The following is a 21,129-nucleotide window of genomic DNA, read 5'->3' as shown; positions in this document are numbered from 1 at the left end:
GACGCTTGCGCGCTGCGGCGTCGACACGGGGAGACTTTGGCCGCGTCGACGTCGTCGCCGCGACGACTCGACACTCTCGGCCTCGGGGTCAGTTCGGTTCGCGCTACAGACGAGAACTCCTGGCTCGGAGAGTCATGTACCATCGCGACTCTGATTGGTGATGCCGATCGACAGAGGGAAGAAAGAGAAAATCGCCGAGTTCTCGAACACCGATCGACCAATCAGAAGCGCGATTACCCCGAGTATATCTCGCGGTGGAGAATCGCCGTTAAAGGGGCCCGAGGGGAGAGAATGATGGGAAGGAGCGAAAAAAGCAGCGAGTCTCTCGAAAAGCTGCGACGCGAAGGATCGTGAGAGTGTGTATGTGTGTGTGAGAGGGTGAGAGAGAGAGAGAGAGAGAGAGAGAGAGACTCTGGTGGGGACCGGTGCGAGAGGAAGCGACTCGAAGCAACAGCTCCTCCTGCTGCAGGAGCAACAGGGCAAGCGAAGCAAAGAGTGTCCGAGTGTCCCATACCAACACCATCGAGCATCCTGCAGAGTGAAATCGCTGGGAGAAACGTCGTGGCTATTTTTCCATCGGATCCCGCCAAACGAGCGCTTTCCGCTGCTCGGAAGGGCCTCCACTAGCGGCGCTTGGCACAGGATCGTGTGATCGGGAGCAGCAAGCAACATCGTCAACATCTCCCCCAGAAATGGAAGAAACGGATCATCCGTGACCCCCGTGGAGATGCCGAAGAACCCCGCCGAGTCATGCGGAGAGCGAGGACGAGGGTGCGTGTGGTCATTCTCTTTTCTCTCCCTCTATCCTTGTCCAACTCGCGCGGAACACAGAGACACACATACAGATAAAGGCCAGAGAGTTACACCGAACCGAAAGCTGAAAGCACGCGAAAACGAACACGCGGGCTTGCGGAGTGCTTTTATCGCTCCGACGCTTGCACGCATCGGACTATCGATTCTGACGACTCCCCGTCTCTCTCCCACCCATGCTCTTTCTTCCTCGCGCGCGCGTACACACACGTACACACACGTAACAGGCTCTGCCCTAGAGTTCCCTCTCGCAACGTCCGTCTATTCGCCACTTTGGAAAACCGACATCTGCCGAGATCCAGAGGCAGGCCCCGCGCGTCCGTATGTCATGGTGGATTGTCCTGGCTCGCTTCCGGTGTTGGCACCGACAACTATCACCGCGCAACTATGTGCCAACCCCTTTCGGATAATTTATGAATTCTCCCCTTCCGCACTGGGATCTCGGCTTCCTCGCTCCTCCATCAATTACCTCTCCTTCCTCCTCCCCTTCGAGTGTCAACCTCTCTTCTTGGATTTCGCCTTGTCTTACATGTACGTATATGTATGTATATCGATGAGGAGGGAGCCGTGTGCGACACCTTCGAAATACCACTAGAACATTCTTCCCTACAACTTTAGCTGATCCTCCTTCTTTTATTCCTGGGATATTAGTCACAATCCTTACGACTTTCCAACTAGACTCTTCCCATTCAACATTTCTTCCTACCAGACTCTAATTCTTCCCGTGCATCTCCTTTTTCTTCCATTGTAGAAAAATTTCTTCCTTCTCCATGTAACGTCTGGCTATTCTTCTAGCGAAACTACTGCAACTTCTGTTTCTTGTCCTATTAACGTTGGATCCCATTTGCTGCTCAACGAGGTCTCCGAACCTTCCAGTTGCAACATTCTTATATACCGACGTATATTTAGAGTCTCTCTTGGCACTAATTAAACTCTTCAAATTTCTCATGAACACACACACACACACACACACACACACACACTTGTAGTTACTGAAACGAAGCACGTCTCTGTTAGCGAAAATTTGAAGAAACTCGTAGGATCGAGTATAACCGCGTCACGTGACTGTGAATTATCGACGTTGGAGCTTTTGTGTAGCGCGTGTAGCTTACGCTCTGGACTATCACTGGAAGCGCAAAGATTTTGCCGTTAGTGGTTTGCGACGAGAGGCCACGTTAGGATAGATACCGGCCCACTCTTCCCCTGACCTGTGTACGAAGAATAGCTCTACTGATAGCTTCTTCTATAGCTACCGCCAGTCTCGCAACTGATAAGGTTCACCTAACTTCCCTTTATGCTGACGTGACTATAGACATTAGTAGTGCTTCAGCTACTCGCTACATCGCAAATTGCGTTACACCGCACTCTCTCTCTCTCTCATTCCTACTGAATAATAATAATAAAATAAAGCTTGTGCCCAACTATTACAGAGTTTCATGCGCCACAACATGCACGTCAATCCAAACTGTATTTCCTCTTTAATATAATGGACCAACGAAGCTCTCCGTGGTTCGTTTTACCTTCAAAAGTGTGTCCACATCAGTAGTTTTCGAGCTTCTCGTTACATCGCAAATTGCGTTACACGATAGTTTCATTTCTACTAAATAATAATGAGATAAAACTCGTTCCGACCATTACAGAGTTTCTTGCGCCACGACACGTGCGTCGATTTAAAAGATTTTGTCAAATTGCATTTTCTATTTAATTTCACGAATCAACCGAGATCGTCGTACGTGGCTCGTTTTCACGTTCAAACGTCGCGCGTCCTTAGACTTTGTTTAAGCTCGAGTTTGAACTTTTGAATGCTAAAATTCGAAATTTTATTTTACATATTTTCCCGTGTGTTTCTCTTTCAGTGGAAAAAACGAGCGATTTTCGGGCGGCCCGTAAGCGACCGAACGGTCTCTACCCCTAATGTTTGTGTAGCTCGTAAAGAAGTTTGCGCTCCTTGGACGTGACTGCGTTTCGACTACTCGCGATAACTGGATCAGCAGTTCCCATTTCCAGGCCCCTTACCGTCCATTACATCTTATTATTTCTTCCTCGAGGTTCGCCATATTACAGTCACGATTACCACTTTACGTACGGACAAGAATGGCGACTTTTTCCATTCCCGCCATTACTCTGATTACTCGCAAAATTACAATCCCCCCTCACCCAGTATAATGTATTATGCGAGAGAAAGCCACCGCGTCGGTTTAATTTTCGTTTCATCTACTTGATATCTCACACAACTCGTTGCTCGCTTACCATTTCACGCACATTGAGAAATTATCCATTGTTTCGCATTCGAGCAAGCAAAAATACATCGTCGAGTGTGCTTGTAATTGGAGCAGAAAAACTCGTGGAGCTTCTGGGGAAGATACTCCAGGAGGAGAAATCAATTTGACATTGGCAGACCGAGGGCTAAATTTGTTTCGAGCTACGCCTAATGCAGAAGCTAGAATTACAGTCGCAGCTCCTTCGAGTGCACACAGGCTAGGCTGCATTGAATAATTAATTAATTCTCCTTCGCGCTGTAATCATCGACTTTCTTCTCTTTGGAATTCTAAAGACCCACTTTACAATCAAACTCACGTTTACCTGCACAACTCGCTGCTGTTAATTCAGTGGAAAAACATTTCGATGCTTCTCTTTCAGCAGAAATTTGCTCTATGGAAGCAGAAAGAAAAAAGAAAAACGCTTTGCTGCATTTAACCCAGGCAATTTACTTAATTTCTTTATAGCAGTGTACAAGCACAAAATATTCATTAGTTTATTCAGCTCTTAATTATCTTCGACTAGGAATGGAGCTTATTATTCACGCAACGCTTGAAAATTCTCCCGTTTCATCGCTTAATTACATATAGCAGAACAAAGCACATATACGTATATATACCACACACAACCTTAATTTATTATTATTACGAAGCTACAAATTTATCATTGGAAACTTCCGTTGCGTTGACTGCAGGCTACAAATGACTATATTGGCAGCTATACGCGGGAGCTTATTTATCAAGCCAAACGAGCTTCTTCTCGTGAAAAAGAAGTATGCTTCTTTCCAGATAAATGAGCCAAATGGACTAATTTTCTCGAATGCATAAATCAAAAAATTGGAAAATCCCGTTTTTAATCAGCGTCAAGTATAACTATGATTTATCGTAGCTGGGCTCACGTGTCACGAAGCTCCAACGATATCGTTTAATGAAAATGGACCGTTTAATTGGCCATTGAATAATCTATGAGGAATTGAACGTAAAAATTCTTTTCACTCTCCTCTCGGCCCGCGCATTATTATTATGGTGACGTTTATATTCGTGGAATCGATGCGTTGCTGAAAAAATCCTTTCTTTTCCCTCTCGACTGCTTCCATAAGAAAAATATATATGGTTGCATTTCCTTGCACGTGAGGAGTTTATGGGGAGGAGGTTTTAGGAGTGCGAATATAACCGCTGGAGACGTCACTGACGTCTCTGAGATTCGATCGACATTGACGTCAATGTTGGAATCGTTGGTAGCTCGGCTAGAACGTGGAGATGATGTCAGTGGTGCCTGTTGCGATGGTAGTGGTAGTAGTAGTAGCAGTAACAGTAACTAGACACCGCGCCCCGTGTCCAAGTGGAGCTTTTGGAATTCGATCGTTTACCTTCCGACGGTCCTATCTACCCTCTGTGCCTCTTTAGCCCTGCAAGACACGTTTTCCAATTCCTCTTCTCGATTTTTTTTTTACTTAACATTTCTGGCTCGTCGCTATATACCCCACAGATATCTAAACTTTCCCACTTAGCAGAGTGCAAGTTTTTTTTTCCAAATCTTAAAATTGAAATATTCAACTTGTCACTTGGATGTACTTTAATCCACTTTATTTATAATTAAATTGGAGGAGAAAAAGTTTGTAGAGATAAGTCGCGCACGATCCCTCTATATCTCGTATAGAATGAGCTTTAAAAGCGATCGAGCAATCGTTTATTTCTCTTGGCAAAACACATTCATGTTTGAACTAAGATTTCAAAGCTAATAAAGTGGAAGAGGTATTGGTTGTTTTTGGAATTACATAATCGATTGCCTGACAGCTATCGTGCGCAATAAGGAAGAGTGGGAGGGGGGGTTAGTTTTCTTTCACCCTCTGCTATTACCGCTCGTAACTGACAATTCTTTCGCGTCTTTATCCTTCTCCAATGATATTTCCGTAAAGAATCCTCGTACCGTCCAACGTCAAACACTCGACTGTTTTTTTTCTTACGATACTCAGCTAACGATACTTATTGTGTAAAATACACTCTTCCTACAGAATTATGTCTCTAATTAACAATAAGCTCCGCGAAAGCCTTAATTGATATGCAGTTACCGAATAACAACTCATCCCCCCTCCCCATTGCAAACTCCACACAGAAAAGATAGCATTCGAGATTAAGAAACTAATGTTCCGACCGGAAGATTTCTGGCAAAGATTAAAGCATGCACCGAGGCTATTAAAGTTTGGAAAATTCGCTTAACTGCTGGCGATACCTTTTACCTACCACGGATAATAACTGGAATTCTTCTAATGTTATTCCAAAAGCAAGTTCAGACGCATTAAAGTTATACCAGGACTTTGCAAAGTTTTGTCGTATACAACACAATGCGATGCAATGTATCCCGAGTAAATTCTCCAAAGGCCAGATACAGAATGCAATTACCGTGATACAAAATTGTCCTTATACAGTCGGCTGCCTATTAAATGAAAGGAAAGAGAGACGCGTCGTTTCTACCTTTGTATATATATATATATATATATGTATAAAATTCAGTCTCTCCGCACTCTCGCGATTGTACACAATAAACAGTTTTTATTTGTTTACGGTAAAAATAGACTCGAACCGTGTGGAAAATCTTGAAATTGACGCGAGAAAAATTACGCTACTCAATTGACTGTAACATTCTGTAATTTCAGCTTCGAATCATCTCACGTATATATAGTATATGAGAGAGAGGGAGAGAGAGACATTAATAGAGCTTGCTCCTACGCGATAGATGAAATACAGCTTAATAAACTCGTACCATAAAATATGATCCCATAAACGCTCTATTAGGTCTCATAAAATTCTTCTTGAACAGAAAGAGAGGGGGAGCAATAGAATAATATTGATCCTCGGCAAAACTAGAAAACTACTTTAGAGCAGGAGGCAGCATTATATCGAATTTCGTGAAATTGTTTGACTAGCATAGCATAGCAGCGTTGTGCGTTATATAGTATATATATATATATTTTATTAGGCAAAGGGAAATCTGACACTACAAGCACAAGTTTATACCGTATTACACGCCGGCGAAACTCGAGTACAAGTTTCGTCGAAATAATGGCAAAAATTTACATGTATCGCGCGCCATAAGATCTAGTCGTTCCTCAAGAGCATCGGAATATCGATATTTTTTCGAAAGTGAGCTAAAACTCGAATGTAAAAATGTATAAGAGAAGCTATATCAACTGGTAGGTCGTACACGCATATACGTGTATAGTGGAATAGTATTATGCGCGCGAGGAAAGTGCAAAATGCGAGAAAAATGATCGCTGCTGCATATTTCAGTTAGCAAATGGCAACGGTGACAGGGGATTTTAGTAGCATCCAAGGAATAATGATTGGAGAGAAGTATGAACCAATCGATTGGGGGGGGGGGGGGGGGGCACCGTTCTATTTTTGCTAGGAGCGCCCTAATAAATGGGCAGTGCACATCGTTTATCACCTTTATTGGCTTGACAGCGTTTTATTCTCGTCACAATGGGGAAAGACCAGAGAAGGGGGGGGGGGGATGGGATAATAAGTAGATTTATCGCTTGGTAATAACTCGTCTTATCCTGGAGTAATGAGTGGTCCGAAGAGAGAAAAACTCGAGCAATTTTAGTAATCCCGTCTCTTGTTCCGACTGTAACCAATAAATATTTAATAAGCTTTTAATTGCATCATCAGGTTCCTGCATGGGACAAATTTATACTCCACTCTAACCACATACTAATATATATATATATATATATATACACACGTGCACGAGCCCCGAATATTCTTTAACAATTCTCTACACATTCGAACGTAATTTCTCGTCTGTGCAACCTCGTAGACTTATAATCTTTTGGATTCCCTTCGTAAATAATTTCTTCGAGGTGAAAATTAAACATTTATCGGCGAGATTTCTTAACCATTGGAAACAGGTTTCTCGCCACCTGCTATCGATATAACCGTGTAGGAAACGACCGACGATGATTTCAACGTCTTCACGCATCCTACTAAGACTAACGAGGGATACATTTATTCAATTTCCCGCAGATGGCGTCCGACCCGCTCTTAACAGGGTCGCGACGACGTTCCATTCTCCCCTCTGCGTCTTCACTGCTCCAGAAAATGGCGCACGAGGTCGCAGAGCATTTTTTGGGACTATAATAATCCAAGATATATCGCAGGGATTACTTCCAACAGGCTGTCGATCCTCTTTATAAGGAGAAATCACTCGTTCGGATTATACACCATGAAGGAGGCTATGTATATATAGAGCAAGGAAAATCCTTTGCTTAATTTAATCGCCCACGCAATAATCCCATATAGTATACCTTATCAACACTTTCCATTATGTATAATATACATATTTATGTATTTTATTATGTATACTCAATGTGTATAATTATTTATACCTCATTGCTCTCCTCGTTCCTCTCAATTTCAAAATGTTAATTATTCTTTCGTACGAGCAGCGAACGTAAAAATTTCTTCCCTCCGACGCATATACGTCATGGAGGTCATTCGATAAAATCTATAGTGTTTTCGCGATACGCGACAGTTTTTTAATTGCCCCTTTATTGAATCGACCTATTGGACCCATAAAATGATCAATCCTCGTTACACGTGCACGTATTTTATGATTTATCGATTGTGTATTTCCCTGATAAAAATAATCATCCACCGTCCTTTGGAAATTGTTGAAAATTCGCATATGGAAATTGTCCGCAAGTTTTCCTCCTGCCGAAACACAGAGATCTACGCTAGCACCCACGATCGTGTTGCATATACGATTTTCGAATATCGGTATTGGATCTGAATATCGTTGCACAATTAGGCAAACCGTTGCTCGTATAGAAATCTCGTTTAAAGAGCAACGCTATATAAGTCTCTCGCGATGAATGACAATAGCGCTGGAGGAATATAAAAAATGATTCGGCAAAGCTACAAAGCGGAGAGAATAAAGATAAATGAAAACTCGATCGAAATTCAATCATTCTCCTAACCAATTATTCACATTTAATTATTCATACACGTATCATGCATAATTCATTAAATCATACCTAGGAAATTTAACTCGTAATTAGGTTGATTGAAATATCGCGCGCGGCACAATACGCAAATATTCTCATCATACTATTGTTTCCCTAATACTATTCTATCATAAATTGCTATGAGGTGAACGCTGACAACTTTGAGATTCCATGGCAATAAATTCTCTTTCACCTTCGCTCTCGGATTTTATAACGTCTCCGATAAATTCCGTACTAGAAATAAAATAGGGTCATAAAAAGTTAACTAGCAGGAGAAGTTTCGCGCAGCTGCAATTGTTAAAATCCTACAATTTTCATGTTGCTTCAGAGCCCTATTTAAACGCTTGCACTTGGTACGAGATAATAAGCCTATTGCGAGGGAAAATTTCTTCTTCCAAGAGATATTGATAGAAGCTTGCTGAAAAAAGCACCAAGAAAGAAATGGATGAAAAAAAAAAAAAAACAAACAAAAAAGATTGTAATAAATATCGTAGCTATATATAGGACAAAGAAAGTTATATTAAAGGCGATGAGCGACGGGTAGAGGATTTATGAAAAAAGTTTGTCTTATCGTTGGTTTGCTTGTCACGTGGAAAATAAGAGATAGGCTGGCTGCGAGTAGATTCGTGAGAAATTATTTGTCTTGGTCGGGGGAGGGGGGAGTTTTCCAGATCGACATTCTTCCAGTGGAGCATGCGGTACTCCAAGGTCACAGGTGGAATTGGCAGATATTTTAGTCAAGCTTATGTATGTGTGTATGGGATACTTACACTGGCACGTGTAAAATGTAAGGAGAGACTAACGAGTTTCTCCAAAAAGAACCTCCAAATCCAAACTGGCCAATTGGTTCTCGAAAAGAAGATACCTTCGCGTCTCACCCCCCCCCCCCCTCCGCCAATCACGATATTAGGTACACCGATGCCTCCCCTCGACTGCTTTTCTCTCAAACAACTTACTCAACTTTTTTTCATCCCTCTTCCACATTTCTTCCCTTCTCTCTTCCAATCGAAATAATAAAATTCCAAACGGCACACTCAAGTCCAATTGTATAGCAATAATCGATAAATAGTCCGTACTTTACTTACTTTTTCTTTCACTTCTACCTATACAGCTTGATAAATATAGTTTTTAACTCTATCGAAATCGAACGATTCGAGTACGAGTAACCACTCGAACGGAAGATATATACATATACCGTGGTCGAATGGTAGTTTTGCAAGGCAGAGCACTTTTGTCAAGATTATTCAAATGCTCGAGACTCGCGTTGCTTGCTTATTTTACGAGGAAAAGGACAGAGCTAGAAATTGGGTTCGTGCGAATAGCGCCACGGCGAATATCGGATGAAAATACGCGTAAAGTTTCGTACATACAGTCTCTCACGTTGTGCGTACACTTTCGATAGATTTGATACGTTCAAGGACATTACAATCACTCAAAGTAAATCACGCACGATCCAAATCCACGGCTGATAAATTTCGCTGTGAATCACTGCGACTCGGTGGGTTCCTCATGTTTGCTCTCGAGTAATACGTTTCCCATTCGATACATTCTCATTGAGATTACGGCGCGAAACATACGAGGCTGGGCTATTCATCGTGCAGGCTCCTGAAAGAAGCTACCCCGAGAAATTTCCTATTCAAGTTGACTGAAAAATAACCTGGGAAAAAGGGATATTTTCCAGAGGCGCTCGTACGTGTATTTCCCTATCTAACAACACAGCGCAACAAAGGAGAAGACTGAAATCGAGAAAACAAGCTTGCTTTTCGTAAATTTGATTTCTCAGCTTCGAAAAACGAAAGAAAAGCCTCCAGATATTTCTTTCACGAGTTGTGTGTTGTCAGGATGACACTCGACGAAGCTGCAGGAGCTTTTTATTCATGAATGTTTCAGCGATAGGTAAAACATGTATCAGCACCAAGAAGAGTGCGAGAGGAGCGCGAAAAAAGTGTGTAAAGCTTTCTGCTTTATTTATAGAGACTAGACTGCAAGTTAAACTGTGCGCGCGCACCTCCGACACTACTATTTTATAAACGGTAATGGTTCATACTTGCTTAGCTCCTTCTGCCAAACGACGTTGCAACTTTCACAGCCACCAGTCTTTTCCTATCCAGTTTCAATGTAAATATCGCTGGTCGCGGATTTTATGCACATTACTCCTGTACTGCCAGACTGTCCCGCACGCGCCAACAAAAAGGGATAATTCGAGCGAAAAAAAAAAATGGTAAATTTGTTAAAAGTGCAAAAATTTGAGCGGATGTTTGACCAAATTTTAATATCGTAAATTTTAATTATTTACGGCCGATTTTATATATTCCGAATCGAATCCAGAGTACAATACACGGCGAAGGGATGAAACTATAGCGCGCTGTATTGATTTTTATCCCGAAGGAGCGCAAGAGGTTATAGCGGTTAGCGCTCCGCCTATTGGTAAAGTATCACGTGGCTGGGTTAAATAGCCAATTAGAATGAAATTACGTAATTCGAATCAAACGTGCTTTGTCATTCCACGCGAAAGCTTGTTACACGGCTAAAAACTCGTAGCTTCTGGCTCGCACACTCGAGAAGAGACGACGTACGCGATAAGACTAATTAGGAGCTTGACTCGAGCAAGATCCAGCCACTCTCGTTACATCAAAGCGAATATATGATCACTATAGAATTATGGAATATTTGCAATTGGTGTGAGTAGTTTGGATGTGGCGAGGCTTGTTTAAGTCAAAGGCCCCTTTGCTCCGTTCCATGTATTTAACAGCCAGTTATACTATATATACGACTCTAAATGGAATCATTAGTTTCGCTAATTCCGGGATTTGCAAGATCCGTCCAAATATTACAACGGCGTGCGCACACATACATACACACACACACACACACCTAGTATTATATATATATTAGCATTCGCTTTGAATAGCACGATTAGTCGGAGCTCCACGGAGTATGCACTATGCAGATAGGAAGGAAACTACATGGCAGGAAGGACCGGTCAGTCTCATAGAAATTCTTAAGCTGAAGAGGACGAAAGGAAAACGCAAGCACGCGCGTAGGTCAATCCGAGTAAGATTTGTGTCAAGCCCCTATCCGAGAAGAAATCTCCTCGTCCCTCCGACAGGTTCTCCGATGCTTCCTCGGTGTGAGACCACCTTAAAGGGAAGATATTGCGTGTTTACTCCGAGAAAAAGATATCTTATACGATCCTTATCAGCAGCATGGCTCCTGTACACAGGAATAGCAGCCTGTGCGATTATTCCAAGGTTATATATGCGCGCTTCGGAGATTCTCTCGGGGCAAATCGCTTCGCGCCACCATTATCTATATATACCACACAACTTCCACGAGCCTTTTCTTCGAGGCAGGCGCCCCGACAAAATTGACACGACCCAATGAAAATCTTCGCTCAAATGTAAAATCCCACCTTGCTCATGGGACGTAATAAAATATGCCGAGAACGAGCTTGGGAGTAACGCTGCTAAAAGCTGCACGGGATGAAAAGATCCGGGAACCTTTAACGTTCGAAGGCTCGCAGCCGATAAAATCATATATTCTTTTCACCACTACGCAATATATATGTATATGTGTGTGTGTGTATGTGTTAGGTATTATAATACACGGATTACGAGTAGTTTGGATTCCAAAAGGATCCACACACCATTCTGCGAAATTTTTCCAACGTTGTGTTCCTTCACACACACACACCTTCGTCTAGATTCTTACTCGAGCCAGATAACCGCGCGACAAAGATATCAGCTTTAATAAAGTAGAACGGAGCCGACGACGCATCGTTCGTTCGTGAAGACGAGGAAGGAAACGTCAATCAGGAGCAACGGCGCAACACCTCGAGGATCAAGTACCCATTAGAAATATATAAAAAGCGCTTAACGAGGGATACACCGCTACGGTTTTATACGCCGGCAAATACTATAATTTACAGCTAGGAGCGCTTAGGCTTGTGCCAGTGTCGTAAAATATGATCACTGATGGCTTAACCGAGAAATACGTCCGGGGACAATTGAATCTATAGAGCATTGTCGGGCGATTAACCGGATTGCTTGGAAGGTTCGAGTGAAAAAATCCACTTTGCCGACGTGCCCGATCGATAAAGCTAGCTTTATCGAACGCGACTCGTCGTGCTTATATATAAAACAACCGCACATTATGAAATCTACTTCTCGCATCGTCCATAGCTGCAAATATGTAGCATAAGCTGGTGCAGCGGATAAAGAGCCGAGGATAGAGAGTATTTTGCTTTTTCCTCTCGCGCGAGTGTAATTTAATCCCCCGCAATATTTATCCTTCCGACTCTGCCGCGCCAGCCATATTTTTTACCTCGAGCCAACTGTACCGAGCCGAGCACATGGTCGAGCAAACCTCTCGCATCGGTATCAGCCAACTAAGCAGGTGTAAGTAAGTGTACTAGAAAAGAAAGCGCCTTCGCGCGCGGCGCGCGAATTAATATAAAGTGGAGCAGCGCGCCTTGATCAATCGCGATAAACCAATTACGGTCTTTGCCTCGTTTATTAATCCCAACTTTTAAATCCACCAAGTGCACAATTATATTGTTGATGTTCCATTAATATCCAATCAGCCGCGTTATAATTGTTCCACTGCCGATTCTCCGCAATTCCGCATAGAGCATCGTCCAGTGTACACGTTTCATTAGAATCTATTTTACAGAATTTATGAGAGCGTGCTCGATACAAATTTGCTCGTCAACTTGACCAACGACCGACACACGCTTGCACAGATTTTTCGGGAGGATTTAATTGACCAACCTGTAACCTGCTTTTTTGGAGCTTTCGGAGGTTGTCCATTGAAAAGGAAAATTTTATTGGATCGTTATTGGAAGATGTGGGAGGTGCCGAGGATAATCGTTCAATGATACGCAACGGAACGATAACGTACGACGTAGACAAATTTGCTAAAATTACAGGACAAAATCGTGGGCGATCTTCCAACCATGTTCAATGAAGATTTATAATTTAACGTTGCAGTTATAACCGTGAAACTTTTAATTTTTTCAAAGAAAATTTGTAGTCTACCAGTGAGAAACCATTAGCACAACGGATTAATGAACAGCGACTGCAGGATAAATTTCGCTTCTGCGCAGAGAAACTTGTATTAAAAGCGTATACAGGAAAGAAATGTTAAGTTTTAACCGCGCGGTGGATTAGAAACGATGCTGGAAAGAGCTAAGAAGCCACTGTATACGGAGAATGTTAAGCGTAATACTTGTGCAGCTGTACGTAAAGTTTCCATGTACATTTATTAAATGAGCGCTGCAGCAGCGCGAGGTCTAAAAAATGGACGACGGGGGGGGGGGGGGTTGTACAGGGTAAAAAACTAAGAGAGGATAGCAGAGTCGGTTTAGTAAAAAGCCTGCACTAGCGCCAACGAAAAGTACAAAAGATGAAGTGCAATCACGACAGATTGGAAGGCATCACCCACCCCCCCCCCCCTTCCTGCCATATTGGAAAGCACCAAGTGGCCTCGGGAAACGAGGCCTACGTGCTGCAGCTCTGCTTTTTCCAAGCTCTGATCTGAAATTAAAGCCTCAGCTTTGATACCGCTCTCTAAATGCAGCCTATCGTCTCTCCGCTCCCTAAACCACTTTTGGGTCGATCGCGCGCCGTAACGCGATCTTTCGCGTAATAATTTGGATTTTTGGTCGGGAATTGGCGCGAAATCGAGTTACGGCGGAAATGGAGAAAAAGCTCGAGTGTAGGGATTTTCCGATGCTTATTGTAACGAAGAACCCCCGGGATCTTGACAGTGCGCGCGCGAGCGCGAGCGCTATTATACGTGTTGGTATGCGAGACAAGCGAAAAGCTTTCTATGACACAAAGCTCCTTAGGAAGAGTACGCTTGCTTCTCCGATTGGTAGCCTAGTCTTACACGAGCAAGAGCATGAAATACGAATGGCTTTAATTCTAAATTACGGTTCGTTTCGAGTGTATTCAGGCGGAACCGTGTAGTCCCTCCTCTCTCCTCCGTTCCGCTTACTTAAGGATCAACTTATATTCCTTAGAAATGAACTCCTCTCCCGTCTAATGAAAAGCTGCTGCTGTGATAAAAGGAAATTCAATAATTCCCTACTCTCTTATTTCTTCACAGTCAAATAGAGATACAGGGTGAATCGGCGAAAACATAGGCTGCGCTTTAGCTGCTAGCACCTACCTCCGAGGTGAATAAAGCTCCTTCCTTTATTCGCTCTAATTTAAGCTTTCAAGCATTATTTGAGGGACTATTAAATCAGTCATTAACTACACCATAAGCTCCGACTGAATATCACTTACCACACTTTGCCAGATTAATTTTCATCTCGTTATACAATGCAATATTCATGCTCGACATTATTAATTGATAAAAATTTCAGCTTCTTCGATACTTGGCGTAATTTTAGTAAGAGAGTATGTTGAAAATAAAACATTAAGTGTGCTATTAAATTGGATTATCTTTGGAAAACTTTATCATTGTGGTCGAGTGGTGTGTATATAATTATTGAAGGATGGTAGGAAAGGTTTTTTTTTATTGTTTTCGTACATTATCTTATATCTATGCAAACATTGCAATGATAGCTATTCGAATCGCGTAAATTTGTGATAAATTAGACAGCACCGAAAGAACTATCAAGATTTAATACTGCACGATAAACATAACTTTTATGTTTATCACTGTGAAACGCGAGATGAAAGTTTTTTATCTAATCAAAATAATTTATTAATGAATCATAATTCGTTTAATTATACCATTCACCACTTGTGATCAAATGTTTATTTGCACTTGGTTCCAACCAACTGATTAAATTACATTAATAATAAGAAATAGTTCTCCCTGTGCCGTATGTCTGAACTTTTGAACAAAAGAATGGCGAGAAGAAGTTGAGGAGAGCCCAAACTTGTGTAGAGCAAAAAATTGAAGATGAATTAACACTTACCTTTACATTACAGTGGCTGAAATTTAATTAAGGGATGGATTTTCGGAGAGTTGGTAAAAGCGAGGGAGGAAACTATATAAGAGTAAAAAAGAAAAGTTGTATAGAGAGGCGTGAGGTGTGTGGCTGGTGATGGTGGTGGTGGTGGTGGTGGAAGGCCAAGTATAAGGCAAGTTTGTCCTCAAGGTGCGGCAGGATGTTTGGTGATATTGGGCATAAAGCAAGTTTCCCTTTTGCGTGTTCGCAGCTGTTACAAGTACAGAGTTGTAACAATTTGGAGATTTGCCAAACTAGCGACTCACTCGATAATTCGGTAAAAGAGGGGGAGGGGGGGGGGGGGAGCTAGTGGCTACAGCGTGTGCCAAGCCAGAAACGACCAGTAGTATAAAAATGGCTTGCGGAATAATGGCGATAATTTCGCTTGCTAATGCTACGCTCCGTGCATCCCTACCGTCGTTTAACACCCTATACCATATAATAACTTGCCTATATAGAGATACGCTATATCTTTCCAAAGCATTCTCTTGTGCATATACTACCTTAACAAGCTTACAACTAAGCTTAACATCGCATAGCCTTCAAACTAAGGTTCCAGCTACATATAAGGATAATCGAGTTATATTCGTCAATGAAATTCTCAATTTTCTCTCCAATAACTGACAAATCTCTACGAAATATAACTAATTTGATTCAAAGGAATTTTGATAAAAAGCAAGTTAACGGAACATTGTTGATCGCAAAGGTATAAGGAAACGCGATTCAGCAAATATTATTTTTGGTAAAAAGGGAGTTTCTCGCAAAGAAAATATGTAGCGCGTGCGTTCTGCTTGCTTGGCGAGAAGTTCATAGTTGAAATATTTTCAACGGACCGGAAGGACTCTGCGTTACGTCGTCGCGGAATACAAGAGACGAGTTCCAAGGTGTGGTTAATGTGGAAAGCTATCCAGTAGTTTTGCGTGGCTGTGTATACAATTTTAGAGAGACGGGATAGGTGGTTGCGAGTGGATTTTCTTTTTAACGAGACTAGTTGCGTGGTAAATGAGGAAAGTTAATAAGGTTAATGCAAATTACTCGAGTAGCGTTTATTTGGCCAGATCAATTTCTTCCTTTTAAGTTAAATTCTGATAGTACGAAGAAGACTAATTTTAAAGGACTCGTGTGTTTCTTGGTTGACTTGCAGTTGGCATTCGGAGGAAGATGAAAGAGGGCGCCGGCGACGAAGGGACATCGATTGATGGAGTTAACGATTCACGTGGGTTACTTTCATCGTCGGCACCAGGATCGACAGTCGCAGCATCATCGGCGGGGAGCGGTGCAGCAGGCAGAGCGCGAAACGTGAAAATGAGTCACATCAACAGCGACGCGGAGAATCGCGTTGTCCTCAACGTTGGCGGGGTCCGGCACGAGACGTACAAGGCCACCTTGAAGAAGATCCCGGCGACGAGGCTGTCCAGGTTGACCGACGCTCTGGCCAACTACGACTCGGTCCTCAACGAGTACTTCTTCGACAGGCATCCAGGAGTCTTCGCGCAGGTCCTCAACTACTATCGAACAGGAAAGCTCCATTACCCGACTGATGTATGTGGACCCCTCTTCGAGGAGGAACTCGACTTTTGGGGCTTAGACTCCAATCAGGTCGAACCATGCTGTTGGATGACCTACACACAGGTACTTTAAATCCACTCCACCACCACCACCACCATCATCACCATTATCACCTTCTTCCTCTTCTTATACCTGCTTTTTTACTTCCTCTTCATCTACGTCTATTCAAATCACCTCCTCAACCTACTGTTTTTGCCACTTTGTATTCATAGTCAGGTCTTAAGGCCAGTATCACCTATTCATCCCTCTATAACTCTGTATAGCAAACAATGCTATACGTAATATTGCAATTCTCCCCCCTGGCAGCTTTAAACCTCAGATGCATCTTTCTCCGGTAAAACACTTTTTCCTTTTCCAAACAGCCTGCTTCTTGTCTCTACAGAGTTCTATTGAGTTTATGGGAAAAGGAATACATCTTGCTTTTCTTTGGAGCAAGGCAGTAAACAATGTAAGAGGTTCTAGCTGATAAGCCCACTATGAATACAATGCTGCGATTCACTTAAAACCAGACTTTGGTTTAACACTCCAAGCCTCACATGCCAACTGATTGTCATCGCAAACTTTTCAGTTTTACTCTTTTTTCTCAAATCACTCAACTCCATTGTTCATTTTATTCCTTAACTTTTTTTCACTGCTTCATTTTGCCAATTATACTTTACGCAAAAAAATAGCAAACAGAACAATAGCTTTTTATTTTACACATCTAATGTCATCTGAAAACATATTACTTATATGAAAAATAATAAAATAAAATGACATATGCACAGAAACATTCCTAAAGGAGATGTGGTAAGCATCCTAGCAAGCAACAAAAAATATTCATAAAGATAAACTGCTTTTGGATAACCACATAAAAAGAGAAAATTGGAAAACACAAATATTGTTACATGCAAACATTCATAGAAGGTACAATAGAAAATAGTAGCAGATTTAGATATTTCTTATAAACAGATTGGGAATTATCTACTTTGCTAATAATGAAAAAAAAAAAAAAAAAGAATTTTCTTGCTTCTCTTTGAAAGAATAGTTTTATGCTAGATCACAGCTATTTGCTATTTTTTTTAAGTAAAAATTATTTAAAGATGTCTTATCTCTCTTTTGACATAGATCATTCATATCTCAAAATCTTAGATCTTCTCTGTCAATACTGCTCGTAAAGCTGGCTTGATCAGTCTGATCCCCCTAATCATATCTACTGCACATATTTCTCTCAAAGCAAATTAATAAGCTTTTCTCTTGTTTGAAAGTTATTTCTTACTTTTCTTTATTACCATAAAGTTATTTTGAACTACTACAGCAAGGAGACTATCATATCTAGAAATGTAATGAATCTCCTTAAATATCAAGTGATCGTTCATAAGTATATTTATAAAATTATCAGTTTTATAAAACAATGTATTTTTTAATTAAAATTTAAAATATTATACTTATCATTCAATGATACATAAACTCAGTTATTGCAAGTCGATAAAGACATTCTAATTTTATGCTTCTTAATTATAAAAAAGAAAAGTTTCAACACTTTGAAAGATGAAATATGTGTACTATGATATGAATCGAGGGTTAAATAGCACAAAATAGCTCAAACGATAAATAATATGTGCAAAAACTTACAGATACAGCAGGCACTTTCTGGATTACAACCAACACAATTTTGTGGTGGGTTCACACTGAACATTTCCAATGTTGGGAAATTCCACTTCCCTATATTATGAATTCCGGACTACAAAGTTTAATCGCGAACGTGCGAAAACCGACTAAAACTCACTTTTACGCAAGAGAAACGATCGATTAAATACTACTAGTTAAAGAAAACTATTCACTTTCACTTTTTTTTTGCATTGACATTTTAAATAGTCAATTTTTCCTGTCTTCAATTTATAATTACTATTTTTCGCTGCCATAAAAATGCCTCTGCTCAGATAGTACAAATTATTGCCAGGCTTATTAAGTATTCTCCTTAAAGTTTTGTTTTTTATCGAAACTATCACATAAAAAGAATAAAATCGTTAAACAAGTTATCTACAAATACCAAAAAATACATTTCGATCGAATAAAAAGATTTTTAATATTGCCGCTGTCGCCTTTAAGCTTACCTCTGCTTGAAACAGCAATGCCGGTATAAATCAGTTAAACCATCTTCTTCTCCAATTCCAAGATAATATAGAAAACCAGTCTCTTTTTCGGCAATAAGGTAAAAAGTTACAGTTCCTAAAAACGTTACTTCAAGATTATTATTGAATTCAGACAACTGATTCTATCAGATTATTAAAAATATTATTAATTTCATTGACCGATTCACTGTAGATTAGTTTAAACCAGTCAAGGTAGTCAAGTGACCGTTGTAGGATACTGCGCATACGGAAGACTAATACTGTCTACCGCCGCCATACTTTTTAGCGGGAAATGCGCCATTTTCTTTCTTCTTAGAAATTTGTAGAGTTACACAAAGAGAGAAGAAAAGTAAACGTCACTTCAGCGATCATAGCAGCACAATAGATACGTAATAAACTTTCAATCATCACAAAATATATTGTAGATGTAACATTTTTTAATTTAGTTAGTTAACAGTACCTGATTTTAACTCATTTTTGAGATAGATGAACTTTGAACAGATTCAGTCAAGCAAGTGGTTTGAACTGTCCGTTATAGAAGACTGCGCATGCGCTCGACTCACCCGCCCCACTACTTCCCCCCTCCAACACTTTTTAGCTGAGAAGCGCGCCAAATTTCTTTCGTCTCAAGCTTCTGAGAAACGAATAAAGCAAGGAAGCAAATACACATCACTTTACCGGTCAAGTTATATCAACAGGTTAAAAACTTCATGAACTTTCAATTTTAGCAAGTATTACGGATACACATATAGAATTATTTAACTCAGTCAATTAATCCTACCTGGTTGTAAAACTCGTTGCTGACCGGTGCACTCTCAATGGCTTCACCCAAGCAAATAGTTTAATGAAATGGTCCTTCTGGGATGACTGGGATTCTTGCAAGCACCAGACTCGGATCGCGTGCCACTCTACTCCCCCTCGCCATGAAAGTTTTCAACTCGAAAGCGCGCCATATTCCTTTCTTCTAGAACTTTTGGAAAACCACCACACAAAGGGAATAATTATGCACTACTTCAGTAATCATATCAACACATTAAAACCGTAATAAACTTTTAATTCTTGTCACCTTTACGTATTATATGTACGATTATTCAAATTTGTCAATTACTTGTATCCGACTGCAGAGACTATTACTGACCGATGCACACTCAACCGATCCGGGCAGCCAAGCCAACTGGCTCGAAGTGACCGTTGTACCATACCGCGCATGCGCAGTACTTGTGACGCCTCATTCCTCCCCCTTCCACAGCATTTTTTAACTGGAAACCGCCAAATTCTTTTCTTTTAGTATTTCCGAGAAACGACCAAAAGGGGAAGAGTGATAAATACATAGAACTACTATTTTTATATGATTACATTGAAAATATATTAAGCTGTCACTCGTTGCAAGCATTAAGTAAATGTGAATTAGTCAACTTTGTAAAATAATTGTATTAATAAACTGTTATCAAGTTTAGAAGGAAACTACAATACCACAGTGAATAGTTGTAGTAATGACACGAAGTTTTTTCATAACTATCGCTACGCAAATGACTACTCGCTTACAAATAATTGTTGAACTTCGTTGATATTTGTATTAAAATCAGACTATTTTTATCATGCAGGACAAACGTGATGTTTTCTGTATTTAGCGGAATCTTATACTACAATGAAATAAAAGGTACAAGTGAAACTGGCGGATGATTAATCAAATAAAACGACGAAAGCTTGTTTCTTTCAACAAAAAGTTGAATAAATATTCTGTGAGGAAAGTAGTTTCCAAACACAAACAATAGGAAATCATAGGAAATACCACAATATATTGAAGAAGACATTCCCTATACTGTCTTGTTGGAAATCTTTAAATCCTCTAGAAATTTGCTTGATATTTGCACCGCTGGATAGTATTTCGGTGACTGCACTCATCGTGATATATGAGACAATGAAAATTTAATGTTCGTACGATGATCCTGGAGCTTAGCGTTGTAAAATTAAACCACAATTAAACGGAAAGACAAGTACGTGTGGTGCTGTGCAGTTAGGATAGGTTACTATGACCCTTGGTGTCCTTAATATTTAATAGAAATAAAAAGACAAAACGTTCCCAATAGCTATTGCTACGCGAATACTATTTGCAGGTTTAATCATTAATTTGTAGCAACAGATAATTTATTTACTATATTGAATGTTTAATATGAATGACAAACGAGAAATTTCTAAATTTTCTGGATAATACGCGAATAGAACCCATTTTAGCTTCATGGGGAAGGGAGACGAATTTGAGCATTGTGATTGAAAAATTTTTCCAACATTTCATCCAATTTCCCTGCAGAAATCGAGAATGAAAGAAATCAGGTTGTGGGATTATATTTTATTAAGGAGAGCAGGCGACCGTAATACCGTTGAATAAAGTTATGCACACGCATTTA

The 21,129-nt window shown here is 40.7% G+C and overlaps 1 protein-coding gene and 1 long non-coding RNA gene across 3 annotated transcripts in view; one reads left to right on the top strand and one right to left on the bottom strand.

Annotated features, from left to right (window-relative positions):
• The first annotated feature begins 166 nt into the window (after window positions 1–166).
• The window catches only part of Shaw (Shaker cognate w), a 36,274-nt gene continuing 15,311 nt past the window's right edge, over window positions 167–21,129 (top strand). Inside the window, exons 1-3 of one of the 2 annotated variants that reach the window (XM_066732304.1) lie at window positions 167–771; window positions 16,183–16,456; window positions 16,514–16,670. In XM_066732304.1, coding sequence (XP_066588401.1) covers window positions 16,200–16,456; window positions 16,514–16,670 — 414 coding nt within the window. In that variant the 5' untranslated portion in view covers window positions 167–771; window positions 16,183–16,199. Of the gene's footprint in view, window positions 772–16,182; window positions 16,671–21,129 lie in introns of both variants that reach the window. The other variant, XM_066732303.1, reaches the window with a different exon arrangement.
• On the bottom strand, window positions 16,406–19,834 carry LOC136776628 (uncharacterized). The gene is made up of 4 exons (XR_010823111.1): window positions 19,503–19,834; window positions 18,704–18,818; window positions 18,222–18,591; window positions 16,406–16,546 (listed from the first exon to the last, which is right to left on the bottom strand). It is a non-coding gene; the product is annotated as an uncharacterized lncRNA (long non-coding RNA).

This window comes from Prorops nasuta, unplaced genomic scaffold (genome assembly GCF_024137725.1).
Source record: "Prorops nasuta isolate Cenicafe-Biocafe unplaced genomic scaffold, Cenicafe_Pnas_1.2 PNAS00010, whole genome shotgun sequence".
In the NCBI taxonomy this organism is placed as follows: Eukaryota; Metazoa; Arthropoda; class Insecta; order Hymenoptera; family Bethylidae; genus Prorops; species Prorops nasuta.
Note: the sequence above shows the minus strand (reverse complement) of the source record. Positions and strands in the feature narration are given on the sequence as shown.